This window comes from Anoplopoma fimbria, chromosome 5, assembly GCF_027596085.1.
Source record: "Anoplopoma fimbria isolate UVic2021 breed Golden Eagle Sablefish chromosome 5, Afim_UVic_2022, whole genome shotgun sequence".
Classification (NCBI taxonomy): domain Eukaryota; kingdom Metazoa; phylum Chordata; class Actinopteri; order Perciformes; family Anoplopomatidae; genus Anoplopoma; species Anoplopoma fimbria.
Genome location: NC_072453.1, coordinates 9141792 through 9166585, shown reverse-complemented (window position 1 = coordinate 9166585; position 24794 = coordinate 9141792). Strand labels below are relative to the sequence as shown.

At 40.0% G+C, this 24794-nt stretch overlaps 1 protein-coding gene across 1 annotated transcript in view; it reads left to right on the top strand.

Annotated features, from left to right (window-relative positions):
• The first annotated feature begins 3198 nt into the window (after window positions 1-3198).
• Window positions 3199-24794, top strand: part of skap1 (src kinase associated phosphoprotein 1) — a 31646-nt gene continuing 10050 nt past the window's right edge. The window contains exons 1-9 of the mRNA XM_054598948.1: window positions 3199-3408; window positions 4534-4639; window positions 5214-5242; window positions 5431-5547; window positions 19155-19235; window positions 19337-19420; window positions 19502-19626; window positions 20229-20292; window positions 22397-22585. Coding sequence (XP_054454923.1) covers window positions 3369-3408; window positions 4534-4639; window positions 5214-5242; window positions 5431-5547; window positions 19155-19235; window positions 19337-19420; window positions 19502-19626; window positions 20229-20292; window positions 22397-22585 — 835 coding nt within the window. The 5' untranslated portion in view covers window positions 3199-3368. The remainder of the gene's footprint in view (window positions 3409-4533; window positions 4640-5213; window positions 5243-5430; window positions 5548-19154; window positions 19236-19336; window positions 19421-19501; window positions 19627-20228; window positions 20293-22396; window positions 22586-24794) is intronic.

Below are 24794 nucleotides of genomic sequence, written 5' to 3'. Positions count from 1 at the left end.
AAAATAATATAAACTATGCACTGAAAGGGAACTGCAGATGTTCTGCTTTATGGGGAAATATTGTTTTATTTATGAGTTAAAAAAGGTACATTTTTACTCTAATTCAAGATTTTAAGATAAGTGCAATACCTAGAAAAAAATGTAAGATTCAAGTCTTTGGCCTGCAGGAGATCATAAAATAGAAGGTTTGGATGTACTACAACAATATATAACTTTATTAGTCCATTGAGAGGATATGAGTACATGAATGCAGCACAAACGTCGTGGATAAACATATTTACCTAGTGTAGCCACCCTAAAAAACACACAAACTAATCTCCTCTTTTATGTAAAGTTGGGTGGTGAATATGAATTACTTTGAAATAGTGTTGTTGGAGGAGGAACGTTGGCTGCCTTCAGATGCCAGGTGGGTTATCGTTAAACAAGCTAATGTTTAATTATTAGTTAGATATGATTTAAAATACCACTATGCACTGAAAGGAAACTGCAGTTACTATTGCAGATTTTTTTGCTGTGTGGGAAAATATAGTTTTATTTCAGAGTAAAAATGCAACACAGGGTACATTTTTTACTCTAATTCAAGATTTTAAGAACAGTGCTGCACCTAAAAAGCATTTCAAGTATTAAGTCTTTGGCCTGTAGGAAAAATATGTGTTAAAATAAACCAGATTATCCGCAATTATCCATGCAAATAGCCTTTTATTTCATCAAAATGAAATGTGCTTCATAAATGTTGCATTAAGACCAATTTCTGGTAATATACTCAGGCCTGTGAGTGTGTGAAATAGCGATTAATGTTGTGTATGTGTGTGTGATGTTGCTTAGGATATGAAATAATTATCTTGCAAGCTTGAATACACATTAGTTCAACCTAGCCTTCGATTGATATCCGGTGTATTCTGTCGATGTGAGCAGTGTCTGATGGAGCTTTGGTTCCTTGATGGCTTTCCTTGTAGTGTTTCAGTAAGACAGGATCAATAATGCGATAGCCGGACCCACCACTGTTTCTATTAGTATTACTACCACCACCAATACCTCCTCTACACTAATGTCAACCGAGTATATTAAAGCCCAGTCCAGTACATCCCATTGCTGTTCACCCTCTACTGGTAATATAAGCCATTCATCCATGCCCTGTCACATATAGTGAGGGACCAATTTAATGATGCTGCATTCACGTGTTGTCTGACATACCCTAATTACTTTTCAAGCTTAAATCAAAGACCCATTAAAGTGGGGATTGTTGTAATTTAAAACAGTGAAAGTGAGAAATTCTGATACCCCATTTGACAACATGTGCTATTAAGCTATTTATTTCTCTGGTTTGGTAAGTGAGCCTTAGCTGCTTTGATAAAAACATCAGTTTAATCCCTGTGGATATATATTTTCTTATCTTTGAGGCAGTAGTTTGATTGGATTTCTGTTACAGCTTCCTATTATGTTATACTTTTAAATGAAACATCACTTGAATGTGAATGCACCACAACTTTGATTTACAATTAAAAAACAAATACATTAATACCTTAGCGTTAGATGTCGAAGTTGTAGAAAAACGTAGTAAGTTTACCATACAAATAGAAGGTCTGAATGTACAACAACTCTGATTTACGATTTTACAACTTCATTCGCCGATTAGGAGGACATGAGTACCTGAATGCAGCACAGCCCTCGTGGAAGCCAGTTTAGAAACAAAACAGAAAGTAATCTTCACTTTAATGTAACGTGAGGAGGTAAATATGAACTTACTTTGATATTAAGTCGTTAGAGGACGTTCCCTTAGGTCGTTTGACTTTAAACAAGCTAACGTTTAAAAAAATGTTAGGGAAAGTATTTTTATCAAACAAACAGACACACATACTTTAAATTAAAAATATATAATAAGCCATTTTCTAATAACTTGACTTAACGTTATCCATATTAGCTGTTGCTTCTAGTAATGAGCAGGGAAGTGCCTGTTAAACATTACTTTCAGTTTCAGTAGAATAAACATGTTGTATTTGTGCCTGTGTGAGAAATGGTGTTATACTACTAGTATGTAATTAATTCAAAACTGCAATCGACTTTTATTCTGCAGGATTAAATTATTGGCACAGGCTAAACAATAGAGTTTATTTTAGGCTAAAAAGAAAACAAAACCTGACCAAACTATATTTTGTATCAGGGGTAAGGACCTTGAACATGTACTGGACTTGGGTGTATAAATAGGATTGTTGGAGGCACAAAGGAAAGTTGACCCCTATGCTTATTGTAAATGATAATATCAGTGTCTGAGATGAAGGCATCCTAGGAGCTTAAGTGCTGCTGGGTGCAGTTTTTAATTTAAGAGTCATATTTGGATATTATTTCAACAGTTTTGAAGATTTAAATACTTTTCAGCGAAATAGGGGCTTACTATTTTGCTGAGAAGTATTTTTCCTATAATATAATGTGGTACTTTATTGATCCCTGTGGGGAAATTGTCTGTTTTGGTCTTCCCACTACTTTGCAGGGAGGTCAGGCTGCAAAGGATCAGCAGTAGCGCAGCATATCTGGAGATGGTTGGCAGGGATTCACTGTCTTGCTCAAGAACAGTCCAGATCATGTGATCCCAGATCATTTGGTTGAAGAATTGGAGGTAGGACTGAGGGGATTTTTGCATTATTTAAAGCACTTCTAAATGTAACTGGACATGGAAAAATGTTTACACGGGGAAACACAAGTTGGCAAGTTATACAACCCAAATGTTTTCTTTTCTTTTATCTATTTTCATTTGATCATGGGGCAGATCGACACGCCTATACAAGGGAAAGCACAAAGAAAGAGGCAGAGGTGCATGTTTTTTCAGCTGCAGACAACAGTCATATTTAAAGTGGATCATGTTTTTTTTGAGTGTTTCAAGTTGCTCGTTTCTTGAGTCACCACAAACACCTGCACCTACACAAGTAGTCACATATTTATCACAGGCAGTTTGCACAGCTTCAATGCTGCTAAAAGTATCCAATGTACAGGTTCACAGCGCCCACTCGGTCTCTTTTTTTCGACAGCATTATTTTAGCTCAGACAGAGGGGCTTTCTCTTTGTCAGTCAAACCTTGTCATCAGCCCTTGACTGAGAAATGAGAGTGCAGAGGAAGTTGTCATCTGTGCACCTGCTCCACCCCGTTTTGCGCAAATCTAAATGCATGCACGGAAGTCAGGTTTCAGAACAAGAGGACACAGGTGGTTAGATGCTAGGCTGTGCCAGGCTCTTCTTTCTGGCATGGAGCTGTAACAGTATGACAGAGTCTGGGTGCACATAGGCTGCCTTGTGGAATATAAAACCAAAGTGTGAAGGGGCAGAAAAAAGGGTGAAAAGTCAGCAAACCGAAGTTGCACAGTTGAAAGCCAGGGATGGGAACGCTACCACCTGACATTAGGCGGCTTTTGGATGGTAATGTCTTTATTTTTTACTTTTTTGACAGAACATGACAGTTTTATCTTTTAATCCTTTGATCAAATACGATTGGAACTGTAAGCGGGCATGCTTATCACAACAAATGACATTTTAAAATGTAATAGTAATATGATTCTACTGGTTGAGTTGAGGAAACACGGACAGTTAAGCAAGCTAAACTTAAAAAATAACGTGTCACATCTTTCTTTTTATTATTTATTTTGTTGCTCAGAAATTCCTTGTACCTGCTCTTACTTCCAGTTGTAACAATAAAAACTGAAAATAGAACATAAAAAACAAACCACAGTTAACAGTATTTTACTACATTTGCATGTACTGCTGCCAGCAAAGGGGGCCTTTGGGAGAACATTTGCATGTGTCAGTCCATTTGTGTTACATGGAATCAGATAAGTGATGCAGGCCAACCAGTTTTACAAACTATGCTCTTGCTTTTACCGGGTAATTTGACTCTGACTTACCGTATATTATCATGATCAAGTTTACAGTTAAATACCACAGGGAAAGAAAATCATAATCATAACTTCATCTGTTCTACAGTCATTTCAAAGTGTAATGTCTTACCTCTCTTTGTCTTTGGATTTCTTTTTCTCAGGTCTAACCACACAAAAAATAGTTTAGGCCCTGTTTTATGAGTTTCCGTTTGAATGATGTGTTCAGTACAGGCAGTGGAAACCAAAACAAGAAGCTATAGTCCTTCAAACTTTAACCGGATTTAACAGTAAAGGATCAAATATATGTGTAAAGAAACAAGTTGTGATAACAACTGCAAGGTTGTGTTGAAATGCAGAATATTGTGCAGGTGATCATGTCATTGGGTCCACCTGCTTTACTTAGAAAAATAAACTTTTGAGACTTTCATTTAAAATGTTATACTCCAAGGTCATGATATTTAGCAACCCGTGGACGGATTGAAGTGTGATCTTCAACTCCTAATTATTGGATATTATCTTAGTACATCATTTGAGATGTTTCTATCCATCAGAAACATTATAAACTTGATCATACAAAGTATTACTCAGTGTTGGAATCCTTCAGAATTGTGTCCTTGGGAAAACACGCCATGAATTGCGCCACACTTACAGCGTTTTCTGTCGTCTTCAGACTGTGAGCTGTTTGTAGCTGAGATCCTTCAAGATGAAGAGCTCAGTGAAAATGCCCAAGAGACACGGAAGGTCTTACTGAACAACTTCAGGGTCATCCATGTAAGGTAGGATTCTCCCTCCAGAAGCAGCATTACATCAGTGTTTAGCAAAGCTTTACTAGTGAAGTGTCAAAATGTAATTTCATGGCACCATTATCTAACTTTTGCTGTTAATACCACACAAGAAGCTTAATTGTTGCTGTAATTGCTTTAAACACAGTTTGCAAAATTACATTTGAAGAAACTAATTTTGTCTAATGGTGTCACCTTCAAGACTTCATGCACGCTCTTATTTATTATTGTTAAAAGTCTTTAAAGATCTCATAGAATAATCAGTTTTGATCAGGATAGTTAAATCCTAATGTGATATAATTTACAAGCATTGATGAACAGTCCATGAACCCCAAAAAAAATCTTGCATGAAGTGTGCAGTTCACTCCGGAAACAGTTTCCTGCACTGCACGACAAGAGTCGCATGCTCTGGTACAGAAAACTTGTGGTTTTGTGGTCTTCAGTGCAAGAAACGATGGCTGAATGCTTGAAGCAATACTGGAGCTGAGTTGTCTGAAAAATGAAAGAACAGAATGCTTTGAAATTCAGTGCAAAAGATTTTGACATTTACTTAATCTGATTTTAACAGAAACCCTCAAGAATTCCCCTTCCCCGCATGTAAGTAAAATTACCGAGAATCTCTTATCACATACTGCTCTATCACCAGTATATTTGTATAAGAGTGTATTTGTATATGCATGTTTGATTCCTCTGATAGAATCAAGTGCACGAATGACTAATTTATAATCTTTTCGTGTTTTTTCCATTTCACACATACACACACACACACACACACACACACTCAGCGGACTTTAGGGACGACGAAGGTTCTGATGACAACCGCAGTTCCAGTCTGGGTCGCTCTGCCCCATCGGACGACGCCTCGGTAGCCTCTGACTACCAGGATGACGGAGCCACTGACTGTGAGTTGACAATAGTCCTGATTCTGATTCCGTGTGTGTGTGTGTGTGTGTGTGTGAGATCTTAGGCTATTTGCGCAATGCAGAGATCTGAGCTCAAAAAGGCCTAATTCTAAATGTCTATGTGCGGCAAAGCAGCACTGATGGCTTTTTCTTCACAACATCAAATGAAAGAAAAATGACAAGAATATTTAATTTGAGCAGAAGACATTAACTTAGATTATAAATATCATACTTTAATTAAGGACACTTGAGGGAAATTTTAACCCTAACCAAGGGAACGCACATGTCTTTAATGTCTGTGTGAACATGCTGAAAGGCTACAGTGTGTGAGGAATGCTGCACCAACAAAGGAAAAGGTAAAAAAAATAGGAGGAGTCGTGTCACAGGAGACAATGCAGTATTCCTCTGAGGAAACTTAAACAAATGCAGTTTTAACAAACAACCCCTCGCCATCCTCGCTGGCACACCTACACCTCTCCACAGGAAGCACAGCCGAACCCTTCTGCTGCATATTGTTGCTCGCTCTCTTAATTTGAAAAAACAGACCACATCTGTGAAACCCACCCCCCTCCTCTTTCGCTGGCCTCCCACCTCTCTGCCTGGCATCAGTGACTCCTCCTCCTGGCCAGTGTGTAGTCAGGTAGGCTGTCCTGATGCTGGAGCAAAAAAAGAAAGGGGGCCGGTGAGTTCTCCGAGGCCTGATTGGGGACCTAGAGCTCCCTCCAGTGGTGGATCCTCAGCTCCTGATCTGTCCCCGTGAGCTGTGTGTGTGGACTGTGGGAGGCCGGCCACACAGAGAGGAGGCTTTGTAGCTTCGGGCTAATGCCGTGATTGATTGACCTCGAGCCCCTCTATTCTTTCACAACCGGGGTTTGAAATACAACACTGTACCTGAGGGGCCATGTGTGTTCCATCCCTCTCTCCCTTTATCAATCTTTCTCTCTATCTTCCCTTCTTGGACTTGCCCTCCCCTCCCGTTAAGACTTTTTTGTATTTCTGACTCTATGTGCCAGCTAATAGCCCTTGACGTGACATGCCGCAGGTGGGCATTTATTGACCCCGCTGCCTCAGGTGCCCATCTACACCCGGTGCTTTCCTTTTTTTTTAAAAAATCTTCTTTCCTGAGGTAAAGCTGGAATCATGTGGAATTTCCCAATAAGAAGAAAGAAAATGTCCCTGTTTGCAGTCGTTTTGTGATACCGACCGTCGATGCCAGCTGGATGTAGTAAAAAAAAAAAAGATCTCCTTTTTTTGGAAATGTCTTTAATGAACTCTTCGGTCCTTTGCCCACAGAAGAGTAACTGCGGGCTTTTTTTTGCATCTTTGGAAAAATAGAGTGAACAAATCACAGCAGATGGTGGGAAGATAGACCACAAGACTATGATAATTCATTTTTTTGAATTGTTCATTTCAGAATAAACAAGGCTGAGATTTCCTTTGGGGAAACAAACAAAATCAAACAATAAAACGCTTTTAAAAATTCCCTTAAGGCTATAACAATAACACGCCCCAACCACAAACTACGCCGTCTGTTGCTGTGGATGCGATAGTTGTTGGCGTGAAATGTGAGAAATAGCCAATTATGCAGCACTTCCAGAATCTTCTTTTTTCTTTCATTTGCATTTTTGCTTTTGAATATCGAATGTCCCTCGACACTAAAAAACTACACTTAAAAAAAAAAAGACAAACACACATTTTATTGTTTGATCAATAATCATAACATTTGATTCTGTAAAACAAATTCACACTTCACAGCTTCTGTGTCTTTTTATTGCTGCGACCATGTTGGCGTAGTGAATGGCCTGTGTCCTCACTGAAAGGGGCATGTGGAGTTCATAGTTCATTCTCTGTTCACCGCCAGTTGAAAGAAACGGCTCGCACTTCTCTGCTGGGCGGTCGGTTTTCAATGGAAGAGGGAGTGTTTGCGGAAAATAATGGCATGACCATTTAATGAAATCAGTTGCATTTTTTTTGGGGAGGAACAATCATCCATGGTGACGACTTGAATTTTCTTTTATTCCTTTAAATGCAAAAAAAAAAAAAAAAAAATCAGCAGCTTTGTTGCTAAGAAGTGAAAGGTAATTTTGTGATTTAGAGAAAACGCATTTGGCTTTAAGAGGAAGGTAGAAAATGAAGTTGTTTTTTTCTCTCTCTCGGGTTTAATTGTATCATTTTATTTGAGGCTACTGTACACAATAGTGACTTTGTGGCTGTGAGAATGCATTACCCGAGGTAATGGACTGCCTGCCTTTCGCTGCTCTCCGTCCCCTAACCAGAGAGTGAGTGAGTGTGAAGTCGATGGCTGCTTCTACGCGCAGGAGGAGCCTGTGCCGTTTGATTAGATGCGGTGGCCTGTTGTCTTCAGCGGACTGGGTGACACCAGATTTGTAATGGCTGACGGGAACAGATGGAACCTCCATTGTTAGCCCGGGTGTCTGCATGGTAATGTGAACTGAGTTTCACCCGCCGACCGCACCGGTGACCTGACAGCGCATGCAGCCTTATCCCAACCTCGTCTGCCCCCTTTACCACCCTCCACCTCTCTCTCACACACACTGCCATTCCAATACATTTTGCATACACCAACAAATATGTGCAGTTTTATCCCTCCGGCGTGTAGTCTCCTTTAACACACAGACACACACACACACACATATATATATAGACCCCAGGAGACAGCTGGAGATGTGGGGCTTTTAGCCCTGTCATGCTGTTTGCGGGTCAAGTTTACGAAGTTGAAATGGCCTGTTTGTTTTTCTTTGATTGGTGGAGCACCGCTGGGCGCTCGGGGATGTTTGCTTGGATGCTGCGGCGATGACAGAGCACCGCAGGAAAGAGCTTTGTTTCTGGAGGCGTGCAACAAAAAAAAAGATGACGCTCTTGATGCGTATTCCCTCGTCTTCTTTGCGATCGTAATGATTCTATTACGATGCAATGTATAGTCTGTGCTCTGCTCAGGTGTGGATGTAGAATTTATTCACAAAACTCTAGATGCCACGTGCATGTTGTGTTCTGCCTTTCTCATATCAAGTGACTTTATCTGTTTGTGTCACTGTATATTATCTGGCACATATATATAATACTTTAGATTGATAAGAAATGTCTTGGAGATCATTTGATTTGACATATGGGCAGATGGGGCTGCATGTAATGATTATTTTAATTATTTTCTTGATAAATCAATTCACCATTTGGCCTATAAAATGTCCAAATATAGTGAAAAATGTCACAATTTCCAATATGTTAAGATGATTTACTCACACTGCTTGTTTTCCACCCAAACATTTGCAGTTTTTAGATAAAGAAAAGGAACATTTTCTTACATTTTGAGAACTAGGGAATGTTACTGGGGCAAAAGTGACTTAAATGTCTAATTAATGATTCATCATTAATCAGTTAGTAGCACCAGCACTAAAGGTGCGTTCTGTTGTGTTAGCCTATTTAAAGAATGCAGGAATGTGACTCCTGTCAGTGATTACTGTGCCGACCCAATTTCCTAAACCAATTACTTGCAATAGAATGCAGTAGGATAACCAATTTGCATTTATGTCTTGCTGTTGCATATTTCTCATTTGAATATGAGGAGCCGGTGCACAGTAACAACATTATTACGCAGTGCCGGTAAATAGAATATTAAATCTAAATTTTTCAGTCATTTTGGCGGAAGCTTTAAAAAGCTGTATAAAGTGAAGTGCTTTTCGAGGGTGCATGCCCGGGTCTCTTGGCTGCTGAAACGGGGGGAAAAAAAACGTTGCCAGCTGACGGATCGGTGCTCCATTAGAGGGTTAATCAGCAGTGTTTAAAGCGCCAACTGGCCCCTTGTCTGTGTTTTGAACGCAAATTAAGTCATGGAGAAAGAGCGTGTTTCTCGGTGCTCCACAGAGTAAGAAATTACATTAAAAGCATAAAAATGTTAAAACATGGCTGATTTGTCCCAGTTTCTTCCTTAATTACATGCAGCACCTGGACAGTATTTTAGGAATGCTTACATGACCTCCTTGCAGGTTTGTTGACCTGTCTGCCCACGCACTGAACTCTTGACCTTTTGACCTCTTGCACGACCAACCTGTGACCTGTCTGCACTCAGTCCAGAGTTGTGTGAATGATTGTCCTTCACGTCACAGAATGCCCATCGGTCACAAACTTTCTTTGGAGTTTTCTCTGATAGCCATCTACTGTATCTATCTGTCAGAATATCCGCCCCGAAGTAGAGACAGATTTTTTTTCATGGCATTCATCGGTGTATGGATTTCTTGACATTTGGATAGCAGCAGCTCGTTTAGGAAGCGAGGAATATGTTAATGACCTCCAGTCTTTCCTCGTTCTCCCTCACTCCCCTTTCCTCTCCTCTCTCTCTCTGTTGACACACACACACACACACACACACACACACACACACACACACACACACACACACACACACACACACACACACACACACACACACACACACATAACGAGGCAGGAGCAGGCTCTGTGCATCGCTGCGACTGCTCGCCACCAGGGTTCAAAAGTTCACACTATTCCCCCAGGGCTACTGTGCTGCTGCAGATGCTGATAGTCTTTTCTTTCTCTCTTTCCCTGCTGCCTTTCTCTCCCTCTCTCCCTCGCTGTTTACACTATTAATCTTGTACACTCTCTCTCGCACACTCACTCACGCTGCCTGGCAAGAAGAGAGCGGCTTGAAGGGGGGATTTGGACGTATTTAACCGAAGGGCATCCATCACTCTCATCTCCGGCTTCACCCCCACCACCGAAAGCCACACCGTGTAGTTTTTTTTTTTTGCATCCTCTCGTTTTTTTGTTTTTTTAAGCCCCTCTGATGCAGCTCTACCCTCATTTGCTTTGTTTTATTGTTGCATTGCATATAATTACATCCCCTCGGTTGCCTCTGGTGTAGCACCGTTGTTGAAACCCAGGGAAAACAGGCGAAGGGAAATGTGCAGCAGTCCATCTGTAAAGAGGCACATAGGCAGAATGCAAAGTGGGGAAGCTGGGGCATGGTGGCTCCTAATCTCCCCCAGAGCTGTCAATGTCACAGACAAATAGCAAAACTATCAGATGCGGCGGGTTCACCCAGAGGTTAGCGTTCCCAGGTACCTCCTGCATTCACTCCCTCTCTCTCTCTCCCCTTGCCTTGCAAATGAGAATTTGATTTTGCCCTCCACTGGAATCCATTCCTGGAGATGAATGAAGTTTCGATGCCAGGCCCAGGTGGCCCCGCTGATTTCTTAGGGAAATAAATGGGGATGGGAGAGATGTGTTGGCCTGTACACAGACAGTGACACGACGGCTCCCAATGCCTCCGGGATCCCTCTGTTTAATTGTTGCTGTAATGTAGCACTTTAAGGTCATTAACATGCCCTTGTGGAGTTATTTGAGGATGTTGAGGATGCATCCCTCTTTACACCGGGATCTCCGCTCTGCTGGAAGAAGTCAGCAGTGTGTGTGTGTGTGTGTGTGTGTGTGTGTGTGTGAGTGCCAAGTGGGACAGGGCTGCCGAGGGCTTGTATGCTGTTGGAAGAATCCTTATCTACAATAGGATTTTTCTTTTTACTATTGATTTGTAGTGGCTGTCAGTTAGCTTATCTCAAAGAAATGAAATCAGAGGCCAGTTGATTGGGAAAACATTGAGAGTACTGTTCATACTGTTTTGCAGAACTAAAACGGTAATATGTTGTATTTAAACAAAACAATTATGAGATAATTAACTTCAAACTGTGATAGCAGTTAAAGGGACAACTTAAAAAAATGCCAGGCTTAAATAAACATGGTTATATTATTGTTTTTTTTATTTAGTAGGTCAGGCTATTTTACTAAATTAAATATTATCAGTGATTGTAGTTCTTTTGCATCTGGTAATACTGTGAAAAAAAGAATCGTGCAAACATAATTAAAAAACCTTTAGTATTGAGATTGTTAAATGTTTATATTATGTTATATTTTTCTATAAATTCATTAGTATTTTGTCATAAAATCAGAGTTAAATCACTTCTGTTGCAGTAACTGTCATAGAGGTTATTAACAGTTTTCCTATGAATGAAACTCTCAAACAAAGACTTTATTTTACTTTTTTCAGGTTTATTCATTATTTTTAAACTAATAGAAAATATAATATATAATATAACCTATAATTTAGGTTTATAAATTATTAGAAAATGGAATATTGGAAACATCTTTTTTTTATACAACTATTATCTTACTTTTTGATAAAATAATATAATATGTGTGAAATTTAAGAAAGTTAATACTGGCATAATATTAAGATGATTTTTTAATTCCAGCTATCCAAATAAATCTTCCATATTTACTTTTGCGTAAAAGGAAAACATGCAAAAACAGAATTGCATAATTTTCTATATTGTTCCAATAAGGCCGGATAAAGTAATTATCAGCCATTTCTCATCTTCGTTTATGAAAGAATGAATGTAAATCTGCTAAAATATAGCCAATATATCACAGTATGAATACAATTTAGAACACAGAATTAAGATACAAAAAAAAGTACAATTGATGGTGGCATTTAATAGAAAAACAAATTCTCTCTATATGATTTATTGACTAGAGCTATTGTTTTTATAATGTTATTTATGGTTATTTATATTAATCCCAATACGTTAAAAAACACATAATTTGGTCCACTCAAAATAACATAAATAAAAGATATAAAAAAAATATATATTATTATTTTATTTTAAACGAAACCACCTGCTTCAAATTTAAAAACAGACTCGATTTCGTTGAGCAGTTTGCTTTATTTTCCTGGACGGAATAATTCTCTGAAACACCTGTTGCCCGTTGGACTTGCCCGTGATTTATGAAAGGAGTCAAAGAATGATAGCATCACATAATTGTTTATTGCCATAATATGTGACAGCAGTGACTATAAAATAAGACCAATTATATCAAAAGGTAATGGGCCTGAGATATTGCTCAGAAAGCACAGTGCAATAACACGGTCCTCACGAACATACTAACTTACCATTATTGCTGAAATTATATTTAAAGCTTTTTAGTGGAAATAACAGAAGCATTTTAAAGTTGCAATAACTGTACATTCAGAGAGCGAGTGTGTCGATTTTCTCCGAGTGTTTTTCCCTCCAGGCTCTGTCGTTGATTGTGTTATATCCCGTTTTTATCTCAGATACGCAGGCTCTCCTGTGGGCCTGAACTCCTCCATTGTTGGTATTTATATTCTTACTACTGTTTCTTTTTTTTTCTTTCTTCTGTCTCTGTCAGTGAAGCAGCTGAAAACCATCCCCAGCGATTAGAGGATCATTGTATCTGCAGTTAAGCATTTGAATAGTGGTAGTAAATCTAGAAAAGGGAAATTCAGGGTCGCTGTATACGCTGCTTATGGCTGCCCAGGGGGAAGCCGATGTCACATAGTAAATTTAGCCCCTTAGTGTCTTTTACTGTGGCCGACCTCTGTGTTTGAATGTAGAAAAAGAGCCAAAACGGAGCCCAGAATGACATCTAATCCTGTGAAATAGGCACAGAATTGTATTTATTTATTTAATTAATTTTCTTCCAAATTGCATCAAGTGTAACAGACTAAGTCAGACAATAAAATAGATAAATCTTTGCACTGCATTAAAGTTGCAATACGAATGAATTTCCAGGATCCAAATGTGCGATATCAAATATTTACCTGATCATCTCTGCGTGTATTAAAGTTTGTATCCTTCGCTCAGTCGTAAAGCTTTTTAACTTGAGTCAGAGATCTGTTGTTTAACCTGATTGACATCCTTGATTCAAAATAAATCTTTAATCACTCCTGCATAAATTCCCGGTCCCATTAAACATTATTAGACGAGGATACCCGCATCGTGCAGCCTGATATAATGCACTGCATGTTTTTTCTTTGGTTCAAACACATGCATTAGGAGGTTCTAAACACGGTTTATGAATCGATGACCGAGGCTCTAATCAAATCACGGGGAGGAGAGGAGGGCAGGGACGACATTCTGCCCTTAACCTCAGTGCCTCTCAGTCTCTCTCCTCCCGTCTGTTCTGGCCGCCTTGCTGGAGGGACGCGCCGCAAAAGGCCTCCTGCTTTAATGAGGAAAAATGTATCAATTTAGCTCTGGCCTGTGCACAGATTGAGCGCCGGGTGGGTGAAGGTGCACTGAGTGAATCCTTTTTCCTAATCAAGGACGGTATCGAAGAGGATTGCGGTCTCTCTCTCTTTCTTGTCCGTCTGTAGAGTCAGCAGCATTCCTCCCCTCAGCCCCCTCAGGGCCGGGGGGGAGCCTCTCGCTGCCTTCTGTTTCACCTCATCAGCAGAGTTCACACGGGGGTCAGGTCCTGCCCCCTGATGCTGCATTCAATGCAATACCTCTCTGTTAGAGCCCCCCACCTCGCCCTCAAGGACCGGAGAGAGAAAACATATGATAACTCACTGATTTTGATTTCTACCTGCGTTGAGAAAGGGGTCACCTCTTAATACAGAGTTTATATTGATCCGATAAGAGTGGCTGATGTTAAAGAGTTATAGAGTTTTCCCATGGCTTAGTTTTGTGATTGTTGCTGGCAGTGTTTTTCTCTGAACAAAGATTCTTTATTTATTTATCTATGTGTTGATCTACGAGGGGCAGCAGACAATAAATTACATTAGTGGAATTTAAATTTGTCAGATTTAGCGAGAAGGATCATTTCCATCTTTAGTCCTTGATGTAACGAATTAAAAGATACAAATAAACAGGCAAAAAAACAGTAGACAGCTGAAACAATTAGTAAATGTATTATTTAGTTGATAAAGAAAATCAGAATCAGAAACAGAAACGGTTTACTTCCAAGTATGTTACACATGCAAGGAATTCGGCTTGGTGATTGGTGCGGGACAATAAACATAGTGTAAAAGTAAAAGACATAATTTAAAAACAGAAAATATGAACATTTACAATAAAATATAATAAAAAACATCAAATAAAGAAAATCAATCAGAAACAGTTTCGATAATCCTTTTTATGTCATTTTTAATGCAAATATACCAAAAACACTTATTTGCTTGTTTTCTTGATTTATGTTAATAGAATTATATATAAAAAGTAAATATCTTTGGGTTTTGGATGGTTGGTCGGACAAAACAAACAAAGCAGTTTGAATATGTCAACGAGGGGTTAAGAAACTAGTGACATTACTCACTCTTAAATGACATTTTAAGGACCACTGTTAGTTGCAACCCTAAAGCAGACATAAAACCATCAAAGCACATGTAGTGAAATATGACATAAAACGATAAGTAGCCCAATAAAAGCTGTTATAGAACAGACGTATACAGCCCGTATGACATATAACTTCACAACAGATGAGAGTAAACATAACAAATATACAGTATAACCTTACAAGCACAAAGGATCACATAAATATAGTCTTCAAGCAAAGACTGAGGAAACATGACACATTCACAAAAAAAGAAAAGAAGGATATTACAGACATGCAGACTTTGATGGTCGGAGCAAGATAAAGATATAATTCCTATTTCCATGTGTTTCCAACCATCATAAATACAGCAAGACATCTTCCACATGTGTACAGTATATTATATCATATTATTGGCATACATCTGCATGATTGTTAGGTAATTCATGTTTGTATACAACATTTTCAAAGCATGAAAAAAGCAGCGCAGAATAGCAAAAGAAGTACGTAAGAAAAAGCTTTTGTTACAAGCTTTTTACTCCAATAAAGCTATTTATTTTCGTCGTTCTCCATGTATGTTGATGACTTAAATGTTTCTATATGGGGGTATGATAGTGGTTCAAACCCTTTATAGGTGCATGTTCCCCTGCCAGTGCTGTAGCTCCTCTCTGCCTAGAAAAGACACTAAAGCGACCGCTCACTTTCCATCCTCTGTAGCTCCCATCAACATCTCTGGTGCATTTTCTTGTGTTTTTCACAACATCTTTGTTGCATTATGACCACCGTTAGATCTAATGTAACATATTAGTCCTCCCACCCGACCATTTCCCTTCACTTTGATTCAGTCTCTATCCAGCCTTTGATTGACTTTCAGCCTAAGTAAAGTGGATTTTAATGAGAGAATACATTAACTCCCTCTGGTCATGCTCACATAAATCAGCCTTTTCTTGCGGGATCAACTGCTGAGCTCATAACACCATGCTGAGAGAGTGTGAATAACCAAATGAGAGATTGAGGCGGTGGCGAACCGCTGGCAGCTCAGATGCATTGTTGTGTATCCCCCTCCTCTCCACCCTTCTCCACCTCTTCGAGTTTAAAACAAGTTCAGAAAGGCAACATAACGAGAGCACTTATCAGCATCCAAGTCAGCTCGCTTATGTAAATTTCCCCTGTGTCAGGATCAATTAAACACATATCTCCGGTCAATTTCTATTGATTATTTCCTTCCATTTGGAAATGGGGTGAGTCACGCATATTTTCTCGCTGATGACCACGGAGAGCAGTTAGATTCAGTTAGCGCAGCCCGCAGCAACTCCTCACCTTGATTTACAAAAGCACGTGACGCGACTCCAAGGCCGCATCTATCTGCTTCTCTTTGTTGGTAATTGCACTCAGCTAAATAGGTTACGCTGAAATATCAATAAATTGCCATCAAATTAATGTCAATACCCAAGCTGTGGATGGTGCTAATTAAAAACGCAAAAGGGATGAAAATGAAGTCGTGGCATTGCCCTGAATAATTGATAACGCAATTTATGATTTTTATGAAAGAGTGCCGTCTGTCTGCGATTTTTGATGAGGCCTTAATTAGATGCATTAATGTGTCTCTCCGTGCCTGTAGTCAAACTCAAAACTCAAACACCATGATGGTTGTTGGGTTTTTTAACGCCCTTAATTACACATTTTCAAATAACATTACCTCTTGAATTCCCACTTAAAGCTGCACGGGTCCCAAAGAAGTGTTAGCGTGTAATTTTCATTAAAGGAGGAATGGTTAACTCAGGACCAATCAAGACTCTGCTTTTTGTTTAGAGTGGGATCTGGGACTTGAGCGAGCAGCATGAAGCAGACATGATGCTTTCAGGTTGTGCAGCTACCTTGTGGAAGAATCCAGAACTATTGTGTTCATGTTTTCTCTAAAAGTCGTACCCGTGTTTTAAATTCACACAAAAGCAGGACAGTGAAGTCAGGTCGGGTCAAGCGAACGTCGAAGTGTTAAACACGCATGAATGTGTGATGTTTATTGACTCAAGCAGATCAGAGCCATCCCCGTGTTGACTCTGTACCTCCTCGTCTATTAGCTGGACTCGACCTTTGAGATAAATGAAGAGCGAGGGGAAGCAGACGGATGAGGGGATTAGAAGTGGGCCGCAACAGGGAAGCAGGCCCGGGGAGAAAAAAAGAATGGACGGACTGCTGGCGGATAGATGAGGTGGGGGAGCATAATGACCGCTGTTTGTTATGATGTACTGAATCAGGTTCTCTTTGACAAAACAGTCCTTAGCACCTCTGTATTTATAGTGTCACCAGTCAGTCCATCCACAAAGGCAGGCTGATGATATGTGAGCGTGTTAGTGCCGCGAGGTGTCTGGGGCTCTGCTCTGGAACGACCCGCTCATCTGTCAGGCCCACGGGCTGAAGCGGTGCAGGGTTATGGGATCACAGGCTGGATTGTTGTGAAGTTAAATCTCTGGAATGTTAGCCAACCACAAAAAACAATATCATATCAGCTTTATTTTGCTCTCTGGATCAAAGTTACTCAGACAAAACTCACTGAGATTGAACTCAAAACAACAACTTTTTTCATGTTGCCGATTTTTATGAATGAGAAAGAGGTTCATGTTCGTCTGATGTTGGGGGGGACGCTCTTTGTTTAAACCAGAGGACCCATGTGTGAGATGACATGTTTGGGTTTTCCCCGCAGTTAAACGGGTCCGCTCTGAGAGGGATGGACTCCAGGCATTCCCCTTGTCATCAGCCGTCTGAATGGGGTGTCACACCTACTCGTGTAAATGGCCTTTAAATTGTTCCTGCGTTTCAGACTAAAAAGGCGGTTCCTGCTCTCCCTTTGCTTTTTTTTTACCCCCGCAAGGCTAATGCCTGTTGAGTAATGAATTCAGGGGAAGCTGGGCTTTGTTTTTGACACGCGGAAAAGCCATGTAACCCTTTTGAAACGAAGGGCGGAAGATGGCCCTCGAGACCGACCTGGGGTCAATTTTACAAGATCCCCTCTAATGGCTAAAGGCTAGAAAAGTGGTCAAACAAGCTGACGTCTTGATAGGACTTTGAAACTAACTTAAACATGGAACAGCTGGTTAAAACCTCTTCTCTCGAGGCATCCTGCTGATGGAGTGGTTATACAACGTTTCTCGTTAGTGACCCTCAAAGGTGAAAATGCCAAATAAAGTTCATCTTAAATGGTAACTTCACCCTTAAATTCTGCTAGAACCCTCTTTCCCAGTAGTAGTAGTAGTATGACGTGCGATGTGCGTATCTGTGGAGCAGCTTCAATACATTACTGTTGCCCTAATGTTTGTGGACTGCTGTTTTGAAGCCTAGAATTCTGCCTTTTGGTCGTCACCATCTGAGCATTATACAACGGAAGTGAACAGAAGTGACCATATTTGGACTGAGGAGGAGTGACGTAGAGACGATGTTTACGGCTCTGGTAGCGACCTGTTAATCAGTGTGTAGGCCCGCCCTAAAGCATACCCTGCTTTATGTTCTATTTGACTCTAAATGGACCATCATTTACTAAATGAACATCATGCTGTATTGAAGAAGACTAGAGATTGAGACCATAAACTCATGTTTACAATGTTTACTGAGGGAATAAATCAAGAGAGAAGTAGAGTCATTTTCTCATAGACTTCTATACAACCAGAGGAGTCGCCCCCTGATGGGCATTAGAGAGAATGCAGCTTTAATGCACTTCAGCATTGGCTTTACTTTTCAGAAACCGTGGTTGCCGCCTGTGTGAGACACAATTTGTGCATTTTTGGTGAAATCTCCTGTATTAACATCATATATCATTGCCAACAAGGTTTAGTGTGGAGTTCCTCTTTAAAACTTCTCTCCAGCACAAATGGCCCAGTAGGCTAAATACTTTGTAAACTGCATTGTCTATCAACTGCTCTAATTAACTAAAGCCTTTTAAGTCGTATCATTTTCCTATCATGTTTAAAATTTGACTTTGCAAATTGAAGAGCGATTTACACAGGAAGGTTGCTCCCATTAAAAGTGCAATGTGAGCAGATGGATGGACTGCAGTGCTCAGCAGCACTGTAAATGTATTGATCCCGGCTTCCTAAAGCCTAGCGGGGATGTATTTGATCCACAGGGTTGGAGACTTTATATTCATGGTGTGTGTTTGTGTGTGGTAATGAGGAACCTTTTAAGTGCAGCTTATTAGGAGTTAGTGCTGAAACAATCAGTTGCTGAATTGATTGGTTGATTGACAGAAACTATTTCAATTATTTTAACTCATTAATCAAGAAATATGGCAAACTTTCTCTTGTTCTAACTTCTCAGATGTGAGGATTTGCTGCTTATCTCTTTTTTTATATAATTATAAATGGAATTTCTTACGGTTTTGGTCTGTTGGACGGACAAAACAAGACATCTGAAGAAGTCTTCTTTAAAACTTTCCTTTTTAGAGACAAATTGAATTCTTCTGTTCACAGACTTTGGTGACATCCCCCCTGTAGCCGCCCAGGACCTCTGCAACATCTTGAAGCAAGGCTACCTGGAGAAGAAACGAAGAGGTATAACAGCATAAAGAGACCAGCCCTGGGTCAAATGGGTTATTGATTTAAAAAATATATATATTTGAACAATTGTTCTTGTGTGTAATTTAATTCTGTAGATCACAGCTTCTTCGGCTCGGAGTGGCAAAAGAGATGGTGTGTTCTGAACAATTCAATATTCTACTACTTTGGGACTGAAAAAGGTTTGTTACAGTGTGTTATGAACATTACAGGCTCATAAATTGAATCAGATAACATCATCTCACTTGTATTCTCTCCCACAGATAAGCAGCAGAAGGGTTCCCTTTACATCATCGACTACAACGTACAGCTGGTGACCAACCTGAGAAAAGATTCCAAAAAAACATGCTGTTTTGAGCTCTTTTGCCCCGGACGGCGATCTTTCCAGGTCTGTGCTACCACAACAAGCTTTTATAGATTACTTACTAAAAGTCTGTGTTTTTGGAATAAGTAGTTTATCTTATGCAGAAATGTCAATACATCAGCGGATTTCAGATTATAACAGATATTTTATTATCTGTGTTTAATTGTCAGGTAACCTGAAATTGCAGTACATGAATGCCAATTATTATTTTGAGGTAATAACATTACATAGTTGGTCCACTAGAAGGCACTGAGGTGAATTTTCTAATTTAAAATGTCACTCTCAGTACATTTCTTGTTTTCAATTCTTTAAAAAGGGAATTTACTCTAAATCCATTTATTAAGCATTTTATTCACATGTCTATATGGCACATTAGTTATACTGTCTGATTATTATACATTTATCCCAGAATTAATATGTCTTAATTTAATATTTTAGATCCGATCATTTTATAGCTATTTCAAGAGGGAACATGTCTATTTGCTCTTTTTTTCCACCTTCTTAGTCAGCAAGGAGGAGAGTTGGTGTATTGAAGTGAAGATTAAAAATCAGGACTTTTATTTCCATATAAATGCACGTTTCGATGTGATGATAATTGCATGATTATTGCTCCCGTTTCCCATTAGTTCACTGCCAGCAGTCCTCAAGAGGCCAGAGAATGGGTGGACCAAATCAATTTTATACTTAGAGGTAAGCCAGCTTCTCTTTGCAATTTCTTCTGGTACTTATTGCATGTGCAGTTTTCCATAAGAGCGTTCTTCTTCTTCTTTGCTTTTGCTGTGTTTCTTTTCTGTTTTTCCTTATTTGAATCAAGAGTTTAAGGTTGGAAGATGTTACAAGTTCAGATTCTCAGACAAATTGATCTTGGGTTATATAAATAAAATAGACTTGAGTTGACTTTTTAAAAGCCACATAGGTTAATTGGAAAATACAGTTAAATCAGTATCAAAACCGTCCAACCTTCTTTTTTCTACATTTTCCACTTTAGTTTGCTTTGTGTGTGTTTTTTCAAGGGGCAGAAAGGTCATAAATGAAAGGGAGCCTTTTATCATCTCTGACTCAGATAAAAAACACCCGATCCATCACACACTGCACAGCCGGGTCCTGAATCTCCTCATTCGACATGTCATGTGCACCATCATGTAGCTCTAGCTCTCCTCCACCCCCTCAACCACTCCTCCCCTAACCCTCCTACCGAATTCCAACTTACAGGAAATTGATTGGTAGATGTTCTGGTTATCCTCCAGTGACATTGATTTCTGCTCGGCCGCTGGTGTACGGCGGAGGACCTGATACCCTGTGTCACAGCGGCCAGTCGCCTGCAATGAGACGGCTCCTCCATCTGAGCGAGCACTCCTGCCCAGCCTCCTCTAAAATGGGCTCGGGCCGGGCCACTGATTTGCGGGAAGTAACAGACACTCTGCAGTTTGTCTTACTTCCTTCCAGACGCGTTTTACTACAAAATGCAGTCCTGATCCAGAACATGTAGATGATTAATATTTACCCTCTTCACCTCCTAGATTAACCCGAGAACAAGGCTGACCTGTCTTTGCAATGTACTTTTATTTACACCTTGAACTGTGGGAATATTATTCTTGGCATGTTGCCTACATTTGATGCTGATCGTAGAAATACAGATAGCGTATGCAAGGAGAGAGAGACAGATATGACTTACAGATTTTTGATTTTAATGATAAACAAAAGAAAAAGAGGAAAGATGGGAAAAGCATTTTAAAGGTATAATAAGTAATGCATTTAAATTGTCTAAAAACGACTAGACCTATTTCATAAATGTGTTGTGTTTCTTATGTTATTGCAAATGTTTACAACAATTTTAAAACCGAGAGAAATGTGGAATTCTAATCAAGGTTACAGTCCCTTTCATTTGGCCGCCTGTCAGTGGCGTCATATCCCCTTTGTGCATGCGCCAGCTGTCATAAATTTACTTTTTTCCAGGTTTAAGCCACGTTTTTAAATACACTTTTAGATCTTGGTGGTTTTTAACTCTTTATTTTAACCCAATGAATGATTTTATCCGTCAGACTTCTGGATCTTGACTTATCAGCAGTGTCCCGGCTCGCATCCTTTGTCCACCAGAAAACGTTGGAAAAACACAAATATTTTACCTAAAACTTTTTATCACAGGGTCCATTTTATTCGAATTGTAAAAGACCAGAATGGATGATTCTGCTGCCTGTAAAAAAGTCCTGAATCATAAAAAAATGAAGGAATCATTTCATGGAGAAGCTGACAACAATGGTGTTGAAGACAACAACTCCCATGATCCTATGCTACTTCCCGACATCAACAAACTCCGTCTTTTGTTATTGCCTAGCGACATACAATTACATATTTTGCGTTAAATTAATTATCAAGCAAACAATTGCTTCTTCTGACTTCACAAATGTCACAATTTGCTTTTGTGGGTTTTATACTGTATAACTGTACATTAACTATTTTTGGGGTTTGAGTTTTTAAGCAGACAAAACAAGTGGGCTCTGGAAAATAGTACTGGCTGTTTTTCACAATTTCAGACTCGTCAATAGATTGCTTAAAAAGATGAACACATTATTAGATAATGAAAAAAAGAATCTACAATTGTAGGCAGAATTTAAGCCTCCAGTGTTTGTGGCTGCTGCTATAAAGCACGTGTCCTGGCCTGTTGTTCAGTCAGGACCGTTTGAGCATTTCTCTTACTTTACCCTTTAATGTATGTGTGTGTCTTTTGTGCCACGCTTGTGCTCCATCTTGACGCTAACCCCGCCCGTCACGTTGTCCCTCCTTCCCTCCATAGATCTCCACTCCACCTCCATCCCTTGCGACGACGAGGAGGAAGAGGAGACCTATGATGACATTGAGGAGATAACCGGACGTCCCTCGTCTCGGCCCGGCGCTGCCCAGGCCTTCCAGAGTGGCAAAATGGGAGTGGGGCATGAGATGGGGGAGGACGAGGAGGAGGAGGATATCTACGAGGTGCTGCCAGGTATGAGGACGTGGTTACCTCGCACACACAAACACACACAGATAAGGAGGGCTGCACACACAAACTCATGATACTCAATCAGACAAATAAACACACACTCGAGTCCTGAGGGATTTTTGCAACAAGAAATATTTGTGATGATCTCCCCTGGCTGTGAAATCTGTGTTGCCAGGTACCTCCCTACCACCACAACACCCCGACCGATCGCTCATTTTAAATCAAGCAACACTAATAAGCTTGTCAGGACCGAGGTGGCGGCTGCAGAGGCACACAGGGCAGGAAGGGAAGACTCTCCTTACGCCGACTAGAAATCAGCTTCCTCTGGTCTGCCTCTTTATCTCACCCAGAGCCATCTGTTGAGAAACAGTTATGTTGTTGAAATCAGCGAGAGCCGGTTGTTTCCGAATGCTCCGTCATAGAACGTCCAATTAGCTAATGTTGCCAGGCAACAAATAGCCCACAATTCAATCCACTAAGCAGAGTTTGGGCTAAAATTGCCTAGCAACAGCAATTTAGTTGAAAGGAAGCAAAAAACGGCATCTCGCAGGGCTTAAAATAGTTCTGGAGCTCTTAATGTCACATCTTGAATAGAAATTAGAGTTTGATTGAGAATGTTGCGAGTCAGTGTGTGTGAGTCTCTACCCAGAGGGTGGGGGGGGGAGTCAGCCCCATGTGTCAGGGTGGCTACCAGATCCAGAGAAGGACAAAAGGGGTGATCTGATCTTCTCTGGGCCGTCGTCCATCACTCCTTCTATTAAATAAGATACATCAAGATTCTGTTTCACTCACTGAGTACATTACCTTTGCCAAAAATCACTGGTGAGAGGGGAATCAGTCTTCAGACTGTCACGCCGGCGTTCAAAGCCATCTGGGAAGAGGTACAGACTCTGACCACAGATGGCATATCGAATGACGGGCTCTTTCGTTCACTTTCTCACCCCTTCACTTATCAATCACCCCACGCCTCTCTTTGCTCACTAGCAGCTCCTACACAGTGATTCGATACTGTTAAATTATTAGATTTTGTGGTTATTTTCTTTTGCAAAAGACAATGTGACAAAAAAGAGGAATCTTCATTTCTAATATAATTATTCCTAGATAGTACTCTTTGCAATGACTGTCTTTTGTTAGTTTATTAGACTTTCCTTCCGTCATTGCTCATATGATTGTTAAAGATTACTTTGCAAGAGTTGTTGTTCAAATTTTCTTATGATTCCTGTTACAGGTTGCCAACATTCTTAATTTGAACATACCACTCACATTGCAGATATACAAAATTAAAGTTTCCCTGCAATGTTACATACCTGGAAATTAGCAAGAATTTGACAAATTGCACGTCACATACATTTTGCATGTTCTGTGGCCATAGACACCATTTCTTAAAGTTAAAAAAAGAAATGTCGAGTAGGAGTGAAGCATCATTTTCCCCGTGATGAGCTAAATCAGTTTTGTCGGAGAAAAAACTCCAAACATGACTCGGTTGCAGGCAGAATGCAGAGCGATGGTGGTATTGGCTCTGATGCTGATGACTGATTTTATTGACTGGAAAATTAAATCACTTTGATACAGAAACCGTTGGCCCATAGCGGCGGCCTCTCCACTGAACGATGCTCTTCTGTGAAGCAGTGGAAGAGGGCTGAATAAATGTTTGGACCCTTTAGAAGCAGAATTTAAATCGACTTTTTTTTATCTTTTTGATGTCGTAACAACATACCACATTTTAATATTTTATTAACCAAGCAATAACGTTAAGATTTTAAATATCTTTTGCATTTTTATATTTATTTTATTCATAAAATGTGCAACAACCTGAAAATGTGAATGAGAAAGAAAAGCAGGAGAAAACAATCACTCTAATCTTTTACACATAAGAGACTTCCTGCATCCAAACTGTACAGATAATCACAAATATGCATCTGGATATACAGTATGTGTGTGTGTGTGTGTGTGTGTGTGTGTGTGCGAGCTTGTGTGTGGGTCGTTCGTCCCGGTTCTTCCTGGAAGCAGAGGCGCAGGTTGTGCTGGGAGGTGGATAGTGTTGCTGGGTTGTGGCGTGGCTGTCAGCCTGCTTCTGTTAAGGATGGATGTGGGAGACTGAAGGCAGGCGTATCACCGTGTCACCTCTCAGACCACCGTGTGCCGCGCCCCGCAGTCGATGACACGTCCGCCTCTGCGTGCCTTAAAGACGGCCTCTTTTTTTCTTTAACTT